Source organism: Lagopus muta, chromosome 20, assembly GCF_023343835.1.
Source record: "Lagopus muta isolate bLagMut1 chromosome 20, bLagMut1 primary, whole genome shotgun sequence".
Lineage (NCBI taxonomy): Eukaryota > Metazoa > Chordata > Aves > Galliformes > Phasianidae > Lagopus > Lagopus muta.
The window spans coordinates 2071730-2087453 of NC_064452.1; the positions used below are offsets into that span (position 1 = coordinate 2071730).

Genomic DNA, 15724 nt, shown 5'->3' on the forward strand with positions numbered 1-15724 from the left:
CTCACTTGTTTTTTTTTTTGTTGGTTTTTCCTCTCAGTTTCAAAATGGAACTATTTGCTGTGTATATAGTAGGAAAGCAATTTATTTACATCTTGTTCTGAGTCCCCCACAAACTGTTTACCCACACAATGTAAGCCTTCGCTGGGGGTGGGATGATTTCATTTCCAAATGAATCATAGTTTGGCTTTGTTCTCTAAACTGTTCAATAGAGGATGATAAAGAGATGTTTCCTTGCACCTTTTATAGCTAACCCGGATTTTGTTTGGGTTCTTCTGCCTGTTAATCTGTTAATCCAGCAAGGTTTTTTTTGTCATTCCTCTGAGTTGCCAGAGTGTGTTGTCAGTAATATCCAAGTTTGGTTGACATCCTTTTATGGGCTTTTTCTATTGTAAGACTGTCACGTCAGCGGGTTGTGGGGCTGGAATGGCAGTGGAACGGCCTCATGTGACCCCTCAACTTGTTTGAGATGGGGGAGATGGTGCTTACCACCTCCCAGGTACACAGCGTGCACTGATCAGAGAGCAGTCAAAACAGATCCCTGCCCTCAATGGTAGGTGTGTGTCCCCTGGAGTCCGTGTGGCTTCACTCTGACCTTTCTGTTCTTGTTCACTGCTGGATTTTCCAGAATCAGAACTAACTTTAAGCATAGGGAATTAAGCATACATTGGAGCTTTTGCTGCGCTCCAGCAGCGACTAGAAGCGCTCGGTAATATAACATTGTCTGATATGTCTTGTCATTTAAGTGGGGATTGAAGTATGTGTTTGGGTGGGACAGCTTTGCTGAAAGCACTCATAATACACAGCCATCCCGTTCTGAATGCGTTGCCTACTCTGAATTGCAGTACATCGACTTAGAGCTGTAAGAAACGAGCTGTTCTGTGCATATTGCCTTCAGACTCCAATTTCAGGAATATTTGAGTATAGCCCGCTTTTCTTGTTTAAGTATCAAAAGAGCCCTCTCACTTTGCCTTCGTTACGATTGCAACAGATTAAAATCCAGGCTTGAATCTGGAGCTTCGATAAACACACAGGCTGAGATGCTTTAAATATTTTCATGTTACTTTTCACTATTTCCCAGAGTGGAACTCCTTTTACTAGAAGAATTCTTATGGGAAAGCGGAGCTGAAGCACTGACATCATCAGCCCTTCCTGAAAAACAGATTGGTTTCCTTTAAGTAACACTCACTTAAGAAACCACCTATTTAGAGAAAGGCAGACAAAAATAGTTTCAAAGAAAATTAACTGTATGATAACTTAAGGCACTGGAGGGCAGATCCTTTGCAGTGTTTGAGAGCAGGCACTGGAGAAAGGTTGCTTCTGTTAAGGTTTTGGTTTCCTCCTTTTGCAAATCCCAATCTATCTACAGAAAACCTTTGTAACACATGGATGCAAACAGCAAGGCGTGCTGCGGGGCAGCCCGGCTTTGTGTCGCCCCTTCGCCGTTCCCGTTTGTTCCAACGGTGGCACCCATCGCCGTGCCGCCGCACGCACTGCCCCGCGCTGCCGGCAGGGGGCGCCGCGGCCCCGGCCATCCGAGCGGGGCGGCTGCTCCGAGCGCTGCTGCCCGGCACCGCGCCGTGTCCGCCTGCGTCCCGCTCTGCTCGCCATTCGTTGACTCGTGCGGGATCAGCTTTAGAAGTGAAATTAATCATGCTTCGGGAGAATTTAGAGTGCGGCTATGCATCCCTCTTTTTATGCTGCTGGCTCTTAGCAAACTCTGATGCGTGCTCGTGGTTGTTTGATGGTAGGTGTGAAACACCGAATGTTATAAGAATAGAGCTTTTCATTAACTCGGGAAGAGTCGTAGCTCTCCAAATCCACTGGGCAATGGGCTGCCTGCAGTGATTGCATTGGTTGCACACGCTCGTTTGGAGTCTGTCTGTACAGGTTGATGGCAACTGAAAAAAATTACCAGGTGGGAATTTTCTGCTAGCAACTTCTAGAATCCATTACTTCCGTCTGGCTGTGTGAGGGTGGGCAGAAGCCTCCCTCTGTGTTTGCAGCAGCCCCAGAAACACGTGTGAGCAGGGGAGCAGAGGTATGAACAGCCGACCTAAGCACTGCTTTGGGCACTGCTTAGCAGCGTACTGCTTGCCAATAAGCTGTGTTTTTTGCTGCTTTTCCTTTTTGGTAATGGATGGAGAAGCAGTGAAGTGAATGAAGTGGGTGGTATGCATTGGATAGTTTCTGAAGTGGAAGGAAAAGATCCATTCCCTTCAGATAAGTAGGGAAGCAGACTGATAAATTCTGACACAGGGGAAGTTTGTGTCTATACATAAAGTGTTTTAGAAGTGGGCTTGCAAACAGTGCTGATCTGAGACTGGGGCAAATATATATTTGCCTCTACATTTAGGATCGTAGAATATCCTGAACTGGAAAGGACCCGCAAGGATCATCAAGTCCAACTCCTGGCTCCATACAGAACCACCCAAAATTCACACCGTATTTCCCAGAACATTGTCCAAATGTTCCTTGACCATGGGGCTGTTCCCGTTATCCCAGAGCATTGAAGAGAACCGGCCTTAACACGGATCCCTGCAGAACCCTGTGAGTGTAGTGGAACATGGCTATAACCCTTTGAGCACAACCTATGAGTTGTTCACCCATCACACTACGTTTTGCCAAGGATGCCGTGAGAAATGGCATTGAAAGCTTTGCTGAAATCCAAAAGGATTCCATCAGCCTGCTTCCCTTGGTCAACTGGATGGACAGCTGTGCATTTGGAAAAGTAGTTGCAAGTTTTCCATAGAAAGTTGAAGAAGGCTGACATCAGAAGGGAATTGAAGTTCTTGAGATATGAAGAGTAAAAATATACGACTGGGTGATTTAGCACAGCAAATGCTGAAGTAATGGTCAAAGCAAACTGTCTCAGAAAGATTGTGGGTCGTCAAGCAGAGGGGAAGTAATAGGTGTACACAGGAGACTGCAATGTCAAAGCTGGATCATGAGGTGAAAGGAGAGAGGAGCTGGATTGCCACAGATGTGAGCGTCCCACAGAATGGATGATTTCAGTCTTGGTAGCATCAAACTGCAGAACATTTCTGTAGGTCAGGTATTGGAGACAGCATTGGGAGGGAATCCAAGGAGAAGTGGTAGCCAGATTTTTAAGAGTTTCTCTGAGAATGATTTCATAAAATTACCCTGTCTGATTCTTTCTCACCAGTTAACCAGGTGTGTAAAAGGCAGGCTGGTGTATTTCCTTCTCATATATTGTGAGTAAGAAGGACAGCCCTGTTGGTGGGGTTTTGCAGGCTGCTCCTGGCCACGGCCACTGCTGCTGGAGGGGAACCTGGGGCAGATCCCCCGTGCATGCAGGCTGGATCAGATTGCCTGTGTATATGATCAGTGATTGATTAAGCAGTAATGGATGCTGCTCTTGTTGTCTTGGAGTTTATTATTCTTAAGTAAGGCATTTAAATCAACCGTGCATTTTTAGGAGTCTGAGAAATGTAAACACTTTATGGAAGGAAACGTAAGCATTAAGTTTGGAAATAAAATATACTTGTATCTTTTAAAAGGTTTATCTTTACCCTTAAATATGCTGATTTGGCTTATTCTTTTTGCTTAGTCTTTGTGGGCTGTTAAAATCAGTTGCTTTTTCCCATCTCGAGGAAATGCATCTTTGACACTTCTCATGACCTGAGTCACGATGCTGTCACAGAGCCAGAAAACATCCTGAACGGTCATGGGTAAAAGAGCAGAGCTGCCGAGGGTGTGTGGTGGGTGGAAGAGGGAGAGAGATTGCTATGGCTTGCTTCAGTTCCTATTCTATGGGTGTTTCAGACAAGCCATTTATTATAATTATCCATGGATATTATTATCAAGTTCTCATATGCAGTGGTTCTCAGGGCACTTTTTTTTCCACATAACTTGCCATAAATGCTGTGTATTGAACCTGGATTGAATTCAGACATTAAACTATTAGTGCTGATTGTTGCAGGCAGAGCAAAGGAAAATACAGCATAGGGAACAAGGTGTAAAGAAAGAAAAATGAGCCACAGGTGTAAGATGTATTTTATTATAGGTACTAAATCCTGATAAGTTAAATTTGGGTAAAGGCCTGCTGTTTAACATTCCCTGTCTCCTCACCCAACACAACTGCATAGAGAAGCGTCCTTCAGAAATTTCTGGATTACTCAAATGTGGTTTTCTAACACAAACCAACCAGATTTTCTGGCTCTGCTGTCCAAACAGTAGAAAGCTCCATTTGTAAAAATAGTTTTATTCTGTATCACTTGGTAGAGAAGTCTGAGAGACCCAACTTTTCCGAAGTTCACTATTCTGAATTGCCTCAGAGTCACTCCTGAAAGAAGGCTTTGTGTTCATAACTGTGTTGATGGAGTCCTGACTGATAGACAGGGTGAGGAGGAGGAGTCCTGGGATGGCTACAACTGCACGGCTTCTGCTGCAGGAAGGATTTGCAAAATGCTCCATAGCGTAGAAGAACTCAGAAGAAGCCAATCTTGCAGTGCATTAATCTGTGTGGAGTTGGAGGTGCAGTGCCTGCTGCAACCAGCATGGCAACTGTCCGGCCCCTGCCTGTGGCTGGCATTTACTGGAGGTGACTTAAGAGCAGAAAGGCCACTTTGGCTCATTTTGCTGGTAACCAGCATCTGGAGCAAACCAGCCGAGGTGTTACTGCTGCAATGGCAATGCAAAGCCTGGAGCCAACTGGCCTGATTGCCAGCTGGCAATCAAGTTTTGCTGTTTTTACTTTAGGGAGAGTTTTGCCCATAAATGGTCTTGAACTTAGCACCAACAATATTTTTAGTTAAATAAATCCTGAAGGGTGATTATGAGGCCAGATTTGTATGTGTGGCAGAGGGGTTGTTTTCTAATGAAATGATTCAAGGCAGCTTTACCAAGCAGGTTTGTGAGCAATGTTAGCATAGCAAAGTGATATCAGTGCAAAATGAGGAGGGGAAACAGCAAGGGAAGAAGCAGCCATTTGTTTCAAATGTTCAAGGAGACGTTTTTTACACGAGGCAGCTAAGAATATGGATGTCCTCACAGCTGCTGGGAAGAGCTGCCACGAGCCTGGGACAGTTACTGCTCTGGTACAGGTGGCTTCTTCTCCTCCTTCCAAACCACACATGTAATTTCTTTTCTGAAAAGAAATAACACAGGTGGAGGAAGGAAAAATGTCCAGCTGTATGTCATTAGCTGTAGAAGTAAATGACAAGTTCAGATCCCAAGTAGAGCTTGCTTAAGGTTAGAACCATTCCTTTATACCTTTTGGACAGTAGAGATAACTGCAGCAAGGGGGTCTCTCATCTAGAGAGGAAAATCTTATGTATTGATGGGATCCTGTAGCTGAAGTACAACGTTTTTGAAACAGAAGGTGGTTGGAGAAAAAAAGCTTCAGACAGAAGGAAGTATTATGGAGAAACGTTCCAGTTTTGAGAGGAAGATGCTGACAAGGAGTTGGAGGAGATGCAATTCAAGAAGGTTGGATGAGAAGGCAGAGGAGCCTGTTGCATCTGTGGCTGAGACACTTGAACTGGTTCATGCATGCCTTGGCAGGGCATTCTCACTTAAGAGCGACTCTGTCACCATCACGTGCCTTGCCTGGATGTGGAAATACAGAAAGTTTGGCTTTCGTAGAGTCATCGTGAGATTTAGTGCAGCTGTGTTTCAAAAGGTTCAATATCAAGCAGTTTTCAGTGATATGAAAACAAATGCCTGTGTTATTTTCTCCCACCAGTTTGAATGGAATCAAGTTAGTGATAGGTTTTGGACTCGCATCAGTTCAGCTGAGAATTGCTCCAAGTAGCTAAAAGCTGTGTGCATACGTGCTGTGGCTAATTTGTAGTATTCTGTCTTTAATGGGCTTGATTGTATTTGAAGTACTGAGGTATGGGTGTGAAATGAAGCTAATTTTGGTAATATACAATTCAAGGAAATTGCAGTGTAACTTTAATATAGTTAGATTGATAAGTAAAATACTTTGAGTTTCCTGACTTTTTCTTGGAGAATGGTAACATCTTACAAATCAAGATAAACTTGTTTGACTGCGTGAAACAAAACAGAAGAGGAGAAGCCCATCTTGGCAGCAATCAGTGCTTGTGGTACTGAGTGTGCTTCTCTGGACGCTGCTGGGTTTGTCTGTCAGACTTCTGCACACCAGCCTTGCTTCCACAGGGTTCTCCAGTCAGGTCACAAGGCAGCATTTCTCACCAGGGCGCTGCTGTTTCCTCTTCCGACTGGAGAAGATTACGGATTATACTGGAACATGTCTGAGAGAAGGTCAGAAAAGAGGGTGAAAGTCTTGGAACTGTAGCTGGGAAGCTTTCCATTCTCATCTGTGAAACTTTTGGTACTGAATCAACAGCAAAGCAAAATAAACCACCACGTACACAACTACACAACACTTCTGTTTTTTTCTGCCATTTTCTGTTTGCAAGTTAGAAAGGATTTCATTTCTGTTGCATTATACGATTAGTGAATGTTTAATTCAGGAATCGTTGGTGTTACACTTGAACAGAACTAATGGCCAAGCACTGCTTGTTTTCTTAGAACTCAGCCTGCACAAGATTGCAAAGCCTCAATTTACTGCATTTTTACTTAGCAAATTAAAGATGTTTACATGTAGTGCTAATGACGTTAGACTTGTGGTACACTTTGAAATGCAGTCTGTTAAAGACTATAAGACAGATACAAAAGCTAATCAAGTGGGGTTTGAATTTTAATGACACTGCACCACTGAGCTTTTTGTATTGGAGTAATGGAAGAAAAAAAAACCAAAAAAATCAACACGGAATCATTTTACTGTGCAGCTGAGAGGTGCTCGATACCACTTCAGTTTTTTCATATGAAATGTATAGAGAAACTGAAATGCTTGTGATCATTACTTTCCTAGCAGAAAACCCTGTCTGGGCCAAGTCCTGTTGCCCTGCTTGCTAATTGAGGGAAATTTCACAGTGCAAGAGTGTCAGACAGTGCCGTGCACAACTGAAACTGCCAGGGAAAAGTCAGTGGGTAAAATTGTTTATTTTCAGTTTGGTGTTCAGTTGCCATTTTGCATCCCTTACGTGTTACAGAGTATAGCTTTGGTGCTGTGCTGGACTCTGGGTTGCTGACACCTTCCATCCAGTTGGCTGGGGCTGCTGCCTGTGTGCAGGGCCGTGCTCCTGGTGTGCTGGCAGCAGGACGCAGCGTGGTCAGGGCTGGGTCACCTTTGCATGGGGCACCGAGGGCTGCGGCACAGGAACAGGGCTGGCTTTACCTGGGAGCTCCTGCTGATGTCTTTTCCACAGATGTCCAGCTTTGTGACCAACCAGTAAATCTTGTGAAGCTTGTTTTCCTTAGAGCATCTGTGTTTTATAACAGCGCTTTTGATTTGTTTTTCCTTTGTCTGGTGAGGTTTCTTTGGTCCGGCACGGTCAGGCCTCCCTTTCTTCCTGGTGGATGTGAGCCCGCCGCTGATGGCTGCCCGGGGATCGCAGCACGGCCCGTGCTGTGTGCCTTCTTCATTCCATCCTCGCGTTAATCCGTTTTCCTTTGGAGCATTTGTGGAGTAAAAGGTCTGGAAAAGCGTGCCTCAGGTTTTGGGGGTGGTGTGCTTGTGGCAGGCTTTCAGCAAACAGAGCTAACGGATGATACTGCCTGTGTCCAGCAGGCAAAGGTTATCCTGTGTAATGCTGCACTTGTAAATAAAGCTCTGCTATCAAAGCACCAGGGCACAACACCCTCAGCTTTCAGCTACTTGTCTGCTTGATCTCTGCCTGCAAGTCCCTGAGTAAAATTAGTAAGAGATTTACCAACAGCTTAAACTGAGACATATTTTTTGCACTGGATGTCTAAAATGCTGAATTAGGATTAACTGTAGGGAGTTTGGGGTTTAGCTACGATTGGGATCTGTGACCTTGAGTCTATAATATTTGAGTGGAAATAATCAGAGTCATAGAATGCTTTGGGTTGGAAGGAGCCCTTAGAGGCCGTCTGGTCCCACTCCCCTGCGATGAACAGGGGCAGCCACTGCTCCATCAGGTGCTCAGAGCCCTCCAGCCTGACCTCGGGGCTGTGCATGGATGGGGTTAGCGAGTGGCATCCTGAGTTGTGGCCCAAGCTGGGAGTGTTGGCAAGTGATTGCAAAGAGAGAAAGTAAACTGGGGCCGAAACTGGCCTCGATTTGTTCCTTACACAGCACTTGAACTGCCATCTGAAAATCTCTTTTGTGGCAAACACTTGACCCAAAGGACTTGCCCTGCTGTCCTGGGGGCTGCTGATACCATGGCCTGGCTGATTTCCAAGGGAAGAGCCTCACTGCGACGGATGCTGTGTTGAATATGTTATTGTGGGGATACAATTGCCCCCATATAGCAATAGTGATATTGCTATGACAATTTTTGTTTTCCTAGATTATTTGCAATATAAAATAATCCTTGCAAAGTTGATATGTAGCGATTTATGTTTAACTTGCAATATACAGCCAAGTTAGCATTTAAAGTTCAATTGTCAGTGCAAAGTGAAACTATTCCTCTGAAGGTATCATTGTGAAATATGCTTCCTTACAGGAATTAATGTGCTGTCCACATGTGGCGAGGTAATCTGAGCACAGCATCCTGCTGTATGAGGAACGTTTGATATTTCTAGTGGACTTAAACCTTGGCTTATTTCTTGTGTGTCCTTTGACAGTGAATCCACAACTGCACCAAATGCAGCAATAACGTTGATGCTTGCCTGCATTCTTTGTGCTCTTTTGGCCCTGTGTGCAGAACTGCCGTTTCCTGAAGGAGGGGATTCACATTTGTGAGGGCTGCAGGCATGCAGGGAGACTTTGTGAATTTCTGGACGGGCACAATAGGTCAATATACAATTATGGGATTTTTAAAGGACCAGTTAAATGTAATGTGTGATGCTGTTTTGTTCCAATGAAATCCAGTCTCCAACATGGCTTCTGCCAAATGCTTGGTAAGGTAGCAATCCTGGGCACTGAGTGCCTTTTCTGGATCCCGAGGCAGTGCAGGTCTGGAAACTTGGATGCATGTCTCTGATAGGCCCAAGGCGAGATACAATGAAGATGTAAGAGCATAGAACATTTCCATCATAGAAATAACTAAAAATAATTCAGTGCAAACCAAAGCACATCTTTTTACTTCTTCCTGTTAAGCACAATATTCTTTAACCTTATTGTGCCCCCTTAACATCCCTGTAATCAGATATTCAAGAAAAACTTTACTGTAATTTATCTCTTTTTTGTAACATTTCGATTTTTAATTTTTGACTTCTACCACTGTTAATTACATTTATTTGCAACAAAGCAACTAAAGGTTGCTGCAGAAGTGATGGATTGGAGAGCAGTAGCTATCGGGATATGTTTGGTATTTTCCCTTTTATTGTAGCTGTGTTTTTAGACTTAGGATTTTAAACTTAATGCTGTAGTTTTCGGAGTGCCCTCGACTGCCTTGGGATTGGTCACCTTGTGTGGAAATGGGCTCATCCCCATGCAGGAGGCACAGCTGTAAATGCCCGGCTCTTCTGCGTGCAAACGATGTGTTGAATCAACAGATAGCTTTGCACGTGGAAAACAAGGTGATGTGAAGAGCAGAAGGCACTGGGTAATTAAATGTGCCTTTAGAGAGAGGGAAGCTGTTATGCCACAGTCAGTTCAGGAGTTCGTAGTTAATCATTATGTTCCTAAGAAATAAGAGAAAACAAATTGCAGCCGCCCGGAGCCCCTGCAGGTACGCTCTGTGTGCTCTGTTGCTCCTGGTGAATACAGGAGAGTGAAACACTTTCAGAGAGGCCTTGATTACATGCAACAGTGACTAATTAGACAATAAAGCAGCAGACTATTCATACTGCTTTCTACAAGAACCAAGAATGCATTATGAAACTAATCTTAAAAAAAATTAATTGCATCTCAGTCTTAATTTAAAACTGAGGGTTCCCCCCTCTCCCCCCCTCCCCCCTTTCCTGTTTCTTTTTATTCCAAGTTGGTCCAGGAAAATTGCTATTAATGAAATCTGCTCTCCGAGACTTCAATAGGCTTGTTATTCATTAAGGCCTCAGTATTTCTCTTAAAACGTATTGACCAGTGCTCAGGCCAGATACTTAACACAAAGTACACTTCGTAATTTCATCATTTTTGTTGTGCTCCTCTGAGATGCAGAGGTCTGCAGACTGCAGGAAAACAAATAAAAACCCCGAGCTTACAGTTATAGAGTATAAAAGAGGGGTAAAGGAAGCACTGAGTGTCTTTAAGATGATGAGACATTCATTAAGATTTTTCTGCCTTCCTTTTCCTATTTGCAGCCCATCTGAAGTATCATTAAAGCTTTTCAGGCAGCTTCCTGTGAGAAACCCTCTTCTGCGCTGTTTTTCTTCCTTGAAAAAAGGTGGCTGCTCTTCAGTCAGATTGTATGGATTTGGCCTGGGATTTGTATAATAACTATGGAGAATGCAGCGGTTGTTTAGGAACCTAATTCCCAATATGGCTCCCTTTTGATTAAGAACAAAGCAAGCATTTCACAGCATTATAGGAGCACAGAAAAACAAGTTAATGATCTAAACCTTTTAATTCATGGTTGCTTGTCTATTTAAAGTACTTCTGATTCTGCTATAAACAGACTGGCCCCTTTTTTGTTTAACTTCTTTCTTTGGTTTCTTCACATTTCTTTCTTTACTGTCCATGAAATTTGCAGCGAGTTTCCTTTTCTAACTGAAGAATGAGAGGCTGTGACTATAGAATGATACAGAAAGTAAGAAAGCGTATCTAAACCGGGCGTATATCCAGCACAGACCTCTTTGAAACAAGCTAAATTTAGGGTTGTTTTTGTTATGCTTTCTCCTTCCCTTTTTGAATACTGATCTTTTTTCATTTTATTTCTCTCTTTTTTTAACGAATATCAAGTCTTTGACTTTTTCAATACTTGATTTTTAGGTGATGCTGGGTATGGCTTTACTTGAAGCAGTTACTTGTGGTATTTGCTTTCTTCCTTAGCTCAGCAGATTGCTGTTCTTTGTGCCTTTATCTAGAGAGACAAGAGCGGCCTTTTCAGAACTTTCAATTACCAACACAGAATGTGGTCCTTCAGGAAGAAGTTCCCTTCCAGAATATTCTTTTTTTTTTTTCCTTTTCTTTTTTCCCCCCATAGAGATCTGGATCCAGAGTCTGTTCTTCAAACCTAACTCCCAAACTTTTTGGTGAACAAACCTGCCAGGGAAGCAGCAGCGGCATGAAGAATATCCTTGCCGTGGAAGGGCACCTTTCCCCCTACATCTATATAAATAAAGATTTGCTGCTTCCCTTGTCATGATGTCTTTTTTACCTGAATTGAAAGCGACTGTTTTAGGTTGGTTTTTGTTTGCAATAGGAGCTCATTATTTCCTTTCTTTGCCAATGGCTTATTTTAGATACTTGTTAGAAACGATAAACGAAGGAGCAAATTGCACTCATACGTTTTATTACGTCTCTGTCCCATCAAGGTAAATTGAACAGCCAGGACACGTACAATAACTTCACAAACAACAACCCTGGGAACCCTCGCCTGCTGCCGCTCCCCAGTCTGACCGTGGTGTTGCCTCTGGCTCAAATCAAGCAGCCAATGACGTTAGGGACCATCACCAAACGCACAGGGTAAGTCCACGTGCACAAACCTTTCTCAACCTTGCTATGTGTCGCTTCTGTGGAAATAATTTCTCTCTAGTTGTATTCCATTTAAATTAATTTATTTATTTGCAGTGGCAGTGTGTGTAACGTAGTGCTAACAGAGCACTTGGGTATGGGGGAAGGAGAGCTCAAGAAAAGAAAGCCAGCACAGATAGGCAAACAAAAACTGAGCATAGATCTCTAAGAATTCAGGAGCATTTCGGATGAGACGTTTTCTTGCAGTCTGCCATATGGGAAACACCGCATGCTGACATCAGGAGAAGTTTCACACCAGGAATTGGTATGAAACATAAGCAGAGCTGTATTCAATCAGAATAAGTTATGGGTTTACGTTGTTGGGTTTGGTTGTTTCTTTTTTGAGTTTGTTTCTTTTGATTTCCAAGCTGCTCAAGCAGAGATGCTTTCTGACTATCAGAATCTGAAAGACAGTGAGCCAGGTTGAGTGGAGAGAAAACTTAATCCTGATGTTTTCTTGGCCTTATTTTTCTTCTGGAGTGGCTGTTTTGTACTATGAAATTCACATGTGGGTTTTCTTTCTGGAATCAGTGGCACTTTGCTGCTCGCTGATGTGCTGTGATAAAGAACTGAAAAATGCTTATTCTGCAGAGCTCTACTAAATACATTTACATTGAAACTAGAAAGAAGATTCCCCGAGTTCCATGAACTGTACCAATTTTCAGGTTACTTCTTTCTGTTCAACCGTTATTTTTCTCTTGCTAAAATTCAGTTCTTCAGTTTTTCCAATTAATGCATAAAACCAGCAGGTGATTTTTTTTTTAACCCCTCTCAATTTTTAGTAGTTCAAATCCCTGAATATTTTCTGGTTACAATTTCTAAGGCTGATTCATGCATTGAGTTACAGACTGCTTTTGTATTTGCAAGAAAAACAGATCAAGTTTGGCGTGTGGTTGGGCAAAACAACTGTCAGTCCTACAAGTTAATAGCATTTTCCTGCATTTTGGTAAATGGGTGCAGGCACTGCTTTGCTTCAGCGTCTTCTTGCTTATCAATAATGAGGTGAATTCCACCTTGTGTTTCATGGTCTGGGAATTATTTTTTGGAAGGAGAGCTCAGGGATATTTCCTCTCCCCTTGAATAATTCCCACATTCTGTGCTGCAGCATTCTGTGAAATCTGTTACCGTTTCTTTAGTGCTCTAAATATGCATGATGGGCTTCCAAAACTGACATCTGTATGCATGTATGTCCATGAATGTCTGTGTGTCTGTCTAACAGGCAGTCCTGCTCTCACTGCTGCGAACAGCAATTTCATTTCTAGAACCAAATCATGGGCTGCAGACACTCAGTTGCCCAAAGGAAAGAGGCTACCTGCACCCATGTCCCTGACTCCCCAGATAATTGTAAATGAGTGCTAGGAAAGAGTGAAGTAGTGCGAGGGTAATGCTGTGATTTACTTCTTCTGCATATATATTTCAATGGTTTATGTTTGCATTTTATTTCTACTAACAGTTTAAACACTTGCAAGAAGAATAGATTGTGTCAGCAATCTAATTTTGTAAGTATAGAATGGTGAGATTTGGAATGTGGGCAGGAGGGAAAAGAAATTTAGGGAAGGTGCATAGAAATAAGCAGCAAGTTACAGCTCCTGAAAAAGGAAAAATGCACAAAGGTTTCTTAAAGAGTGCAGTCAGAGGAGAACAGAAACGAGGACACAAAGGAATGCACTCTTAGAGCTGGGTGGGATGAGATGTAGGAAGAACATAAGAAGGCATCTGATGGTCGGTAAGGCGGCGGCAGCAGCGGCGGTGAGGGGTGATTTAAACACAAACAGCCTCTGGTGCAGCTTTGGAGGTGCTTGGCTGCTTACAGAAGCTCACACAGCTGCCTTACAGAGGCTGCTTCTTTATTGCCACGATGATACCTGCACACCTCACAACGGCCATTACCAATAAATGGGCATTCTGTATGTAATGTTTTATCCTTATTTTTCTTAAATGTACTCAAAATAGCGTCCGTATCCATAGTTTTCTTTGATGAAATTCTACAGTTCTCAGCCCGCCCATGCCCTATTATTGTGTGTAATTTCTAAATTTAATTAAATTTAAAATACTCAGTGAGGTTTATGTAAGGGGAGGAAAAAGCAGTCATGGGAAATACCCTGCTGTGTAAATAGAGTTTTTGTGAATGAGGATCATAATTTTCAGCAAAGCCGGTGTAGATGTGTAACGTTCAGCTGAGTGCTTCCCTCATTTGTTCTGCATCCAAAACATTTGATGAAAGTACACAAAATTAACATGAAAAGCTGTATTTATGAAGTGGGGATTTAGGAGGAATGACTCGCATCCAAGAAGCCTGGCATGCCTAAAATGACCGAATTGAGACAGCAGCCTTAACTTAAACCTCCAGGGGGCAAAGCGTGTGTTTAACATATTTAACATCTGCCCTCATATTTCTGCAAACACATAGCAATGTAAGTCTGTACAGTGTAATATTTAGACAGGACAGGGACCATCTGCCTCACTCTGAGAAGTGTAGGAGGCATGTATTGCTGCAAATGGCAAAAGACAGATGTATTTACACCTACGTGGTCAGCACCTTTAAGCAGCGCTCCAAGGAAACAAGGCTCTTCTTTGGAAGCAGCTGCTTAACCTTGTGATTGTGCAGTGATCAGAAGAGGAGGAGGAACGGCAATCGGTTGGATTTTACCATCTCTGCTCAGTGGCCCTTAAAGCTGATTCCTTTTCCGTTGTTTCAACATTTAAAGAGTGACACATTTCTTCTGTTACAGTGTATTTTGAAAAGTAAAAAGCAAGCCAAAAAGAGCGCTGTATAATTTGCCCACTCTGGTTTCATCCATTCTATTTGCTTTTAGCTTCTGTAATACAAGATATCTTACTTAAGTTTTTCAGGTTTTATTAACCATGTAGAGGTTTGTTTTGCCAGTATCCGGGACAGCAAACTATTTTTCAGGTGAAAGGACCTATCACTGCCCTTAATAGGATCTGTCTCCAGCAGAGCTCAATGCGTGTCACTTTATTTGACAAGTGGAACGGCAGTAAATTCTTTACAAGTGGTCGCCGTAGCCCCGTGGGAATGAAAGACCAGAATCTGGAGCTGTGTCATGATGGTGCTGTTCATCACAGATATTTTTTTCGTGTAAGCTTGTATGTTTGGGAGCATTATCTGATGGGACATTGAGCTCTGATTCTGAGCAGTTTCCATTCTCAGCACTCAGTACCTCTGTGCAGTACCTCCCTTACCCATCACCATCACACGTTCCCTGCCCTCCATTTCTTTCCTTGCTTTTTCAGGTCTCCCAGGGCAACTCCCCCACCTCCAGAAGCACTTCATTTTTGTCCCTATGTTTTCTCATCTTGCTGACTCACTTTCCTGCAGTTTGTGCTGTCAGTGCATTCTGAGGAGCAGATAGATGTTCCCAAAGGAGCTCTGGCACTAATGAGGAAGGAAGCATCTAATGTTTTAAAGATTAGGGGGATGCAAGACAGCGAAGGAGATAGGTTTAATAAGTCCTTATAGATCCATGCCTCAGTTTCCCTCTCAGAATTTTAATAGTTATGCTGAATTCCTTCTCAGGTCTCGTGAATGGGTTAATTCATTGCTCCTGTAACAAAGAGCTTATAGATTGGAAAGAGGAAGAGCTGTGCGGTCCATCTCACGCTTGTCTGTAACAGGGAGTGCATCCGAACATGGCAGAGGACAGCTTTGTGCTGTGCAGCTTCATAAGCGTGCCTTGTGTTTGTGGAATGAGTTGTAGTTTGTTTCCAGTGTAAGAACGTGGGGACACAGATGCACTGTAATAGGAAGAAGGGAAAAAAACGATAGAGGAACGGCCCCAAAAGAAAAACCATTTCAGAAATGGAATTCTCTGGCAGCAGCTGGAGAACTTTCTGGTTTTAACTTTCTCGAGCCGTTCGGTCGTTATATTTGTATCATACTTCATTCTCAGATTCATTATAGATGTAGTGAAACACAAAGATGTGCCCTACATTCGTTGGGTCTTGTCACAGCAGAGACGTCCAATGCATCTTGCAGGAAAAGAAACAAACTTTTTATGTTTGCCATCCAATAACCATGGATAGTGAGCTTTTAAACATGAAACTCCATCCGTTCTTCATCCAACTCCCCATTTT

General features: G+C 43.0%; 1 protein-coding gene across 18 annotated transcripts in view; it reads left to right on the forward strand.

Annotated features, from left to right (window-relative positions):
• BCAS3 (BCAS3 microtubule associated cell migration factor) overlaps positions 1–15724 on the forward strand; it is a 302474-nt gene that overhangs the window by 96525 nt on the left and 190225 nt on the right. For all 18 annotated transcript variants that reach the window (XR_007380784.1, XM_048967281.1, XM_048967283.1 and 15 more), the window contains exon 16: positions 11431–11581. Coding sequence is in view for 17 of the 18 variants with exons in the window: in XM_048967281.1 (XP_048823238.1) it covers positions 11431–11581 (151 nt within the window). In the remaining variant the exon portion in view is untranslated. The remainder of the gene's footprint in view (positions 1–11430; positions 11582–15724) is intronic.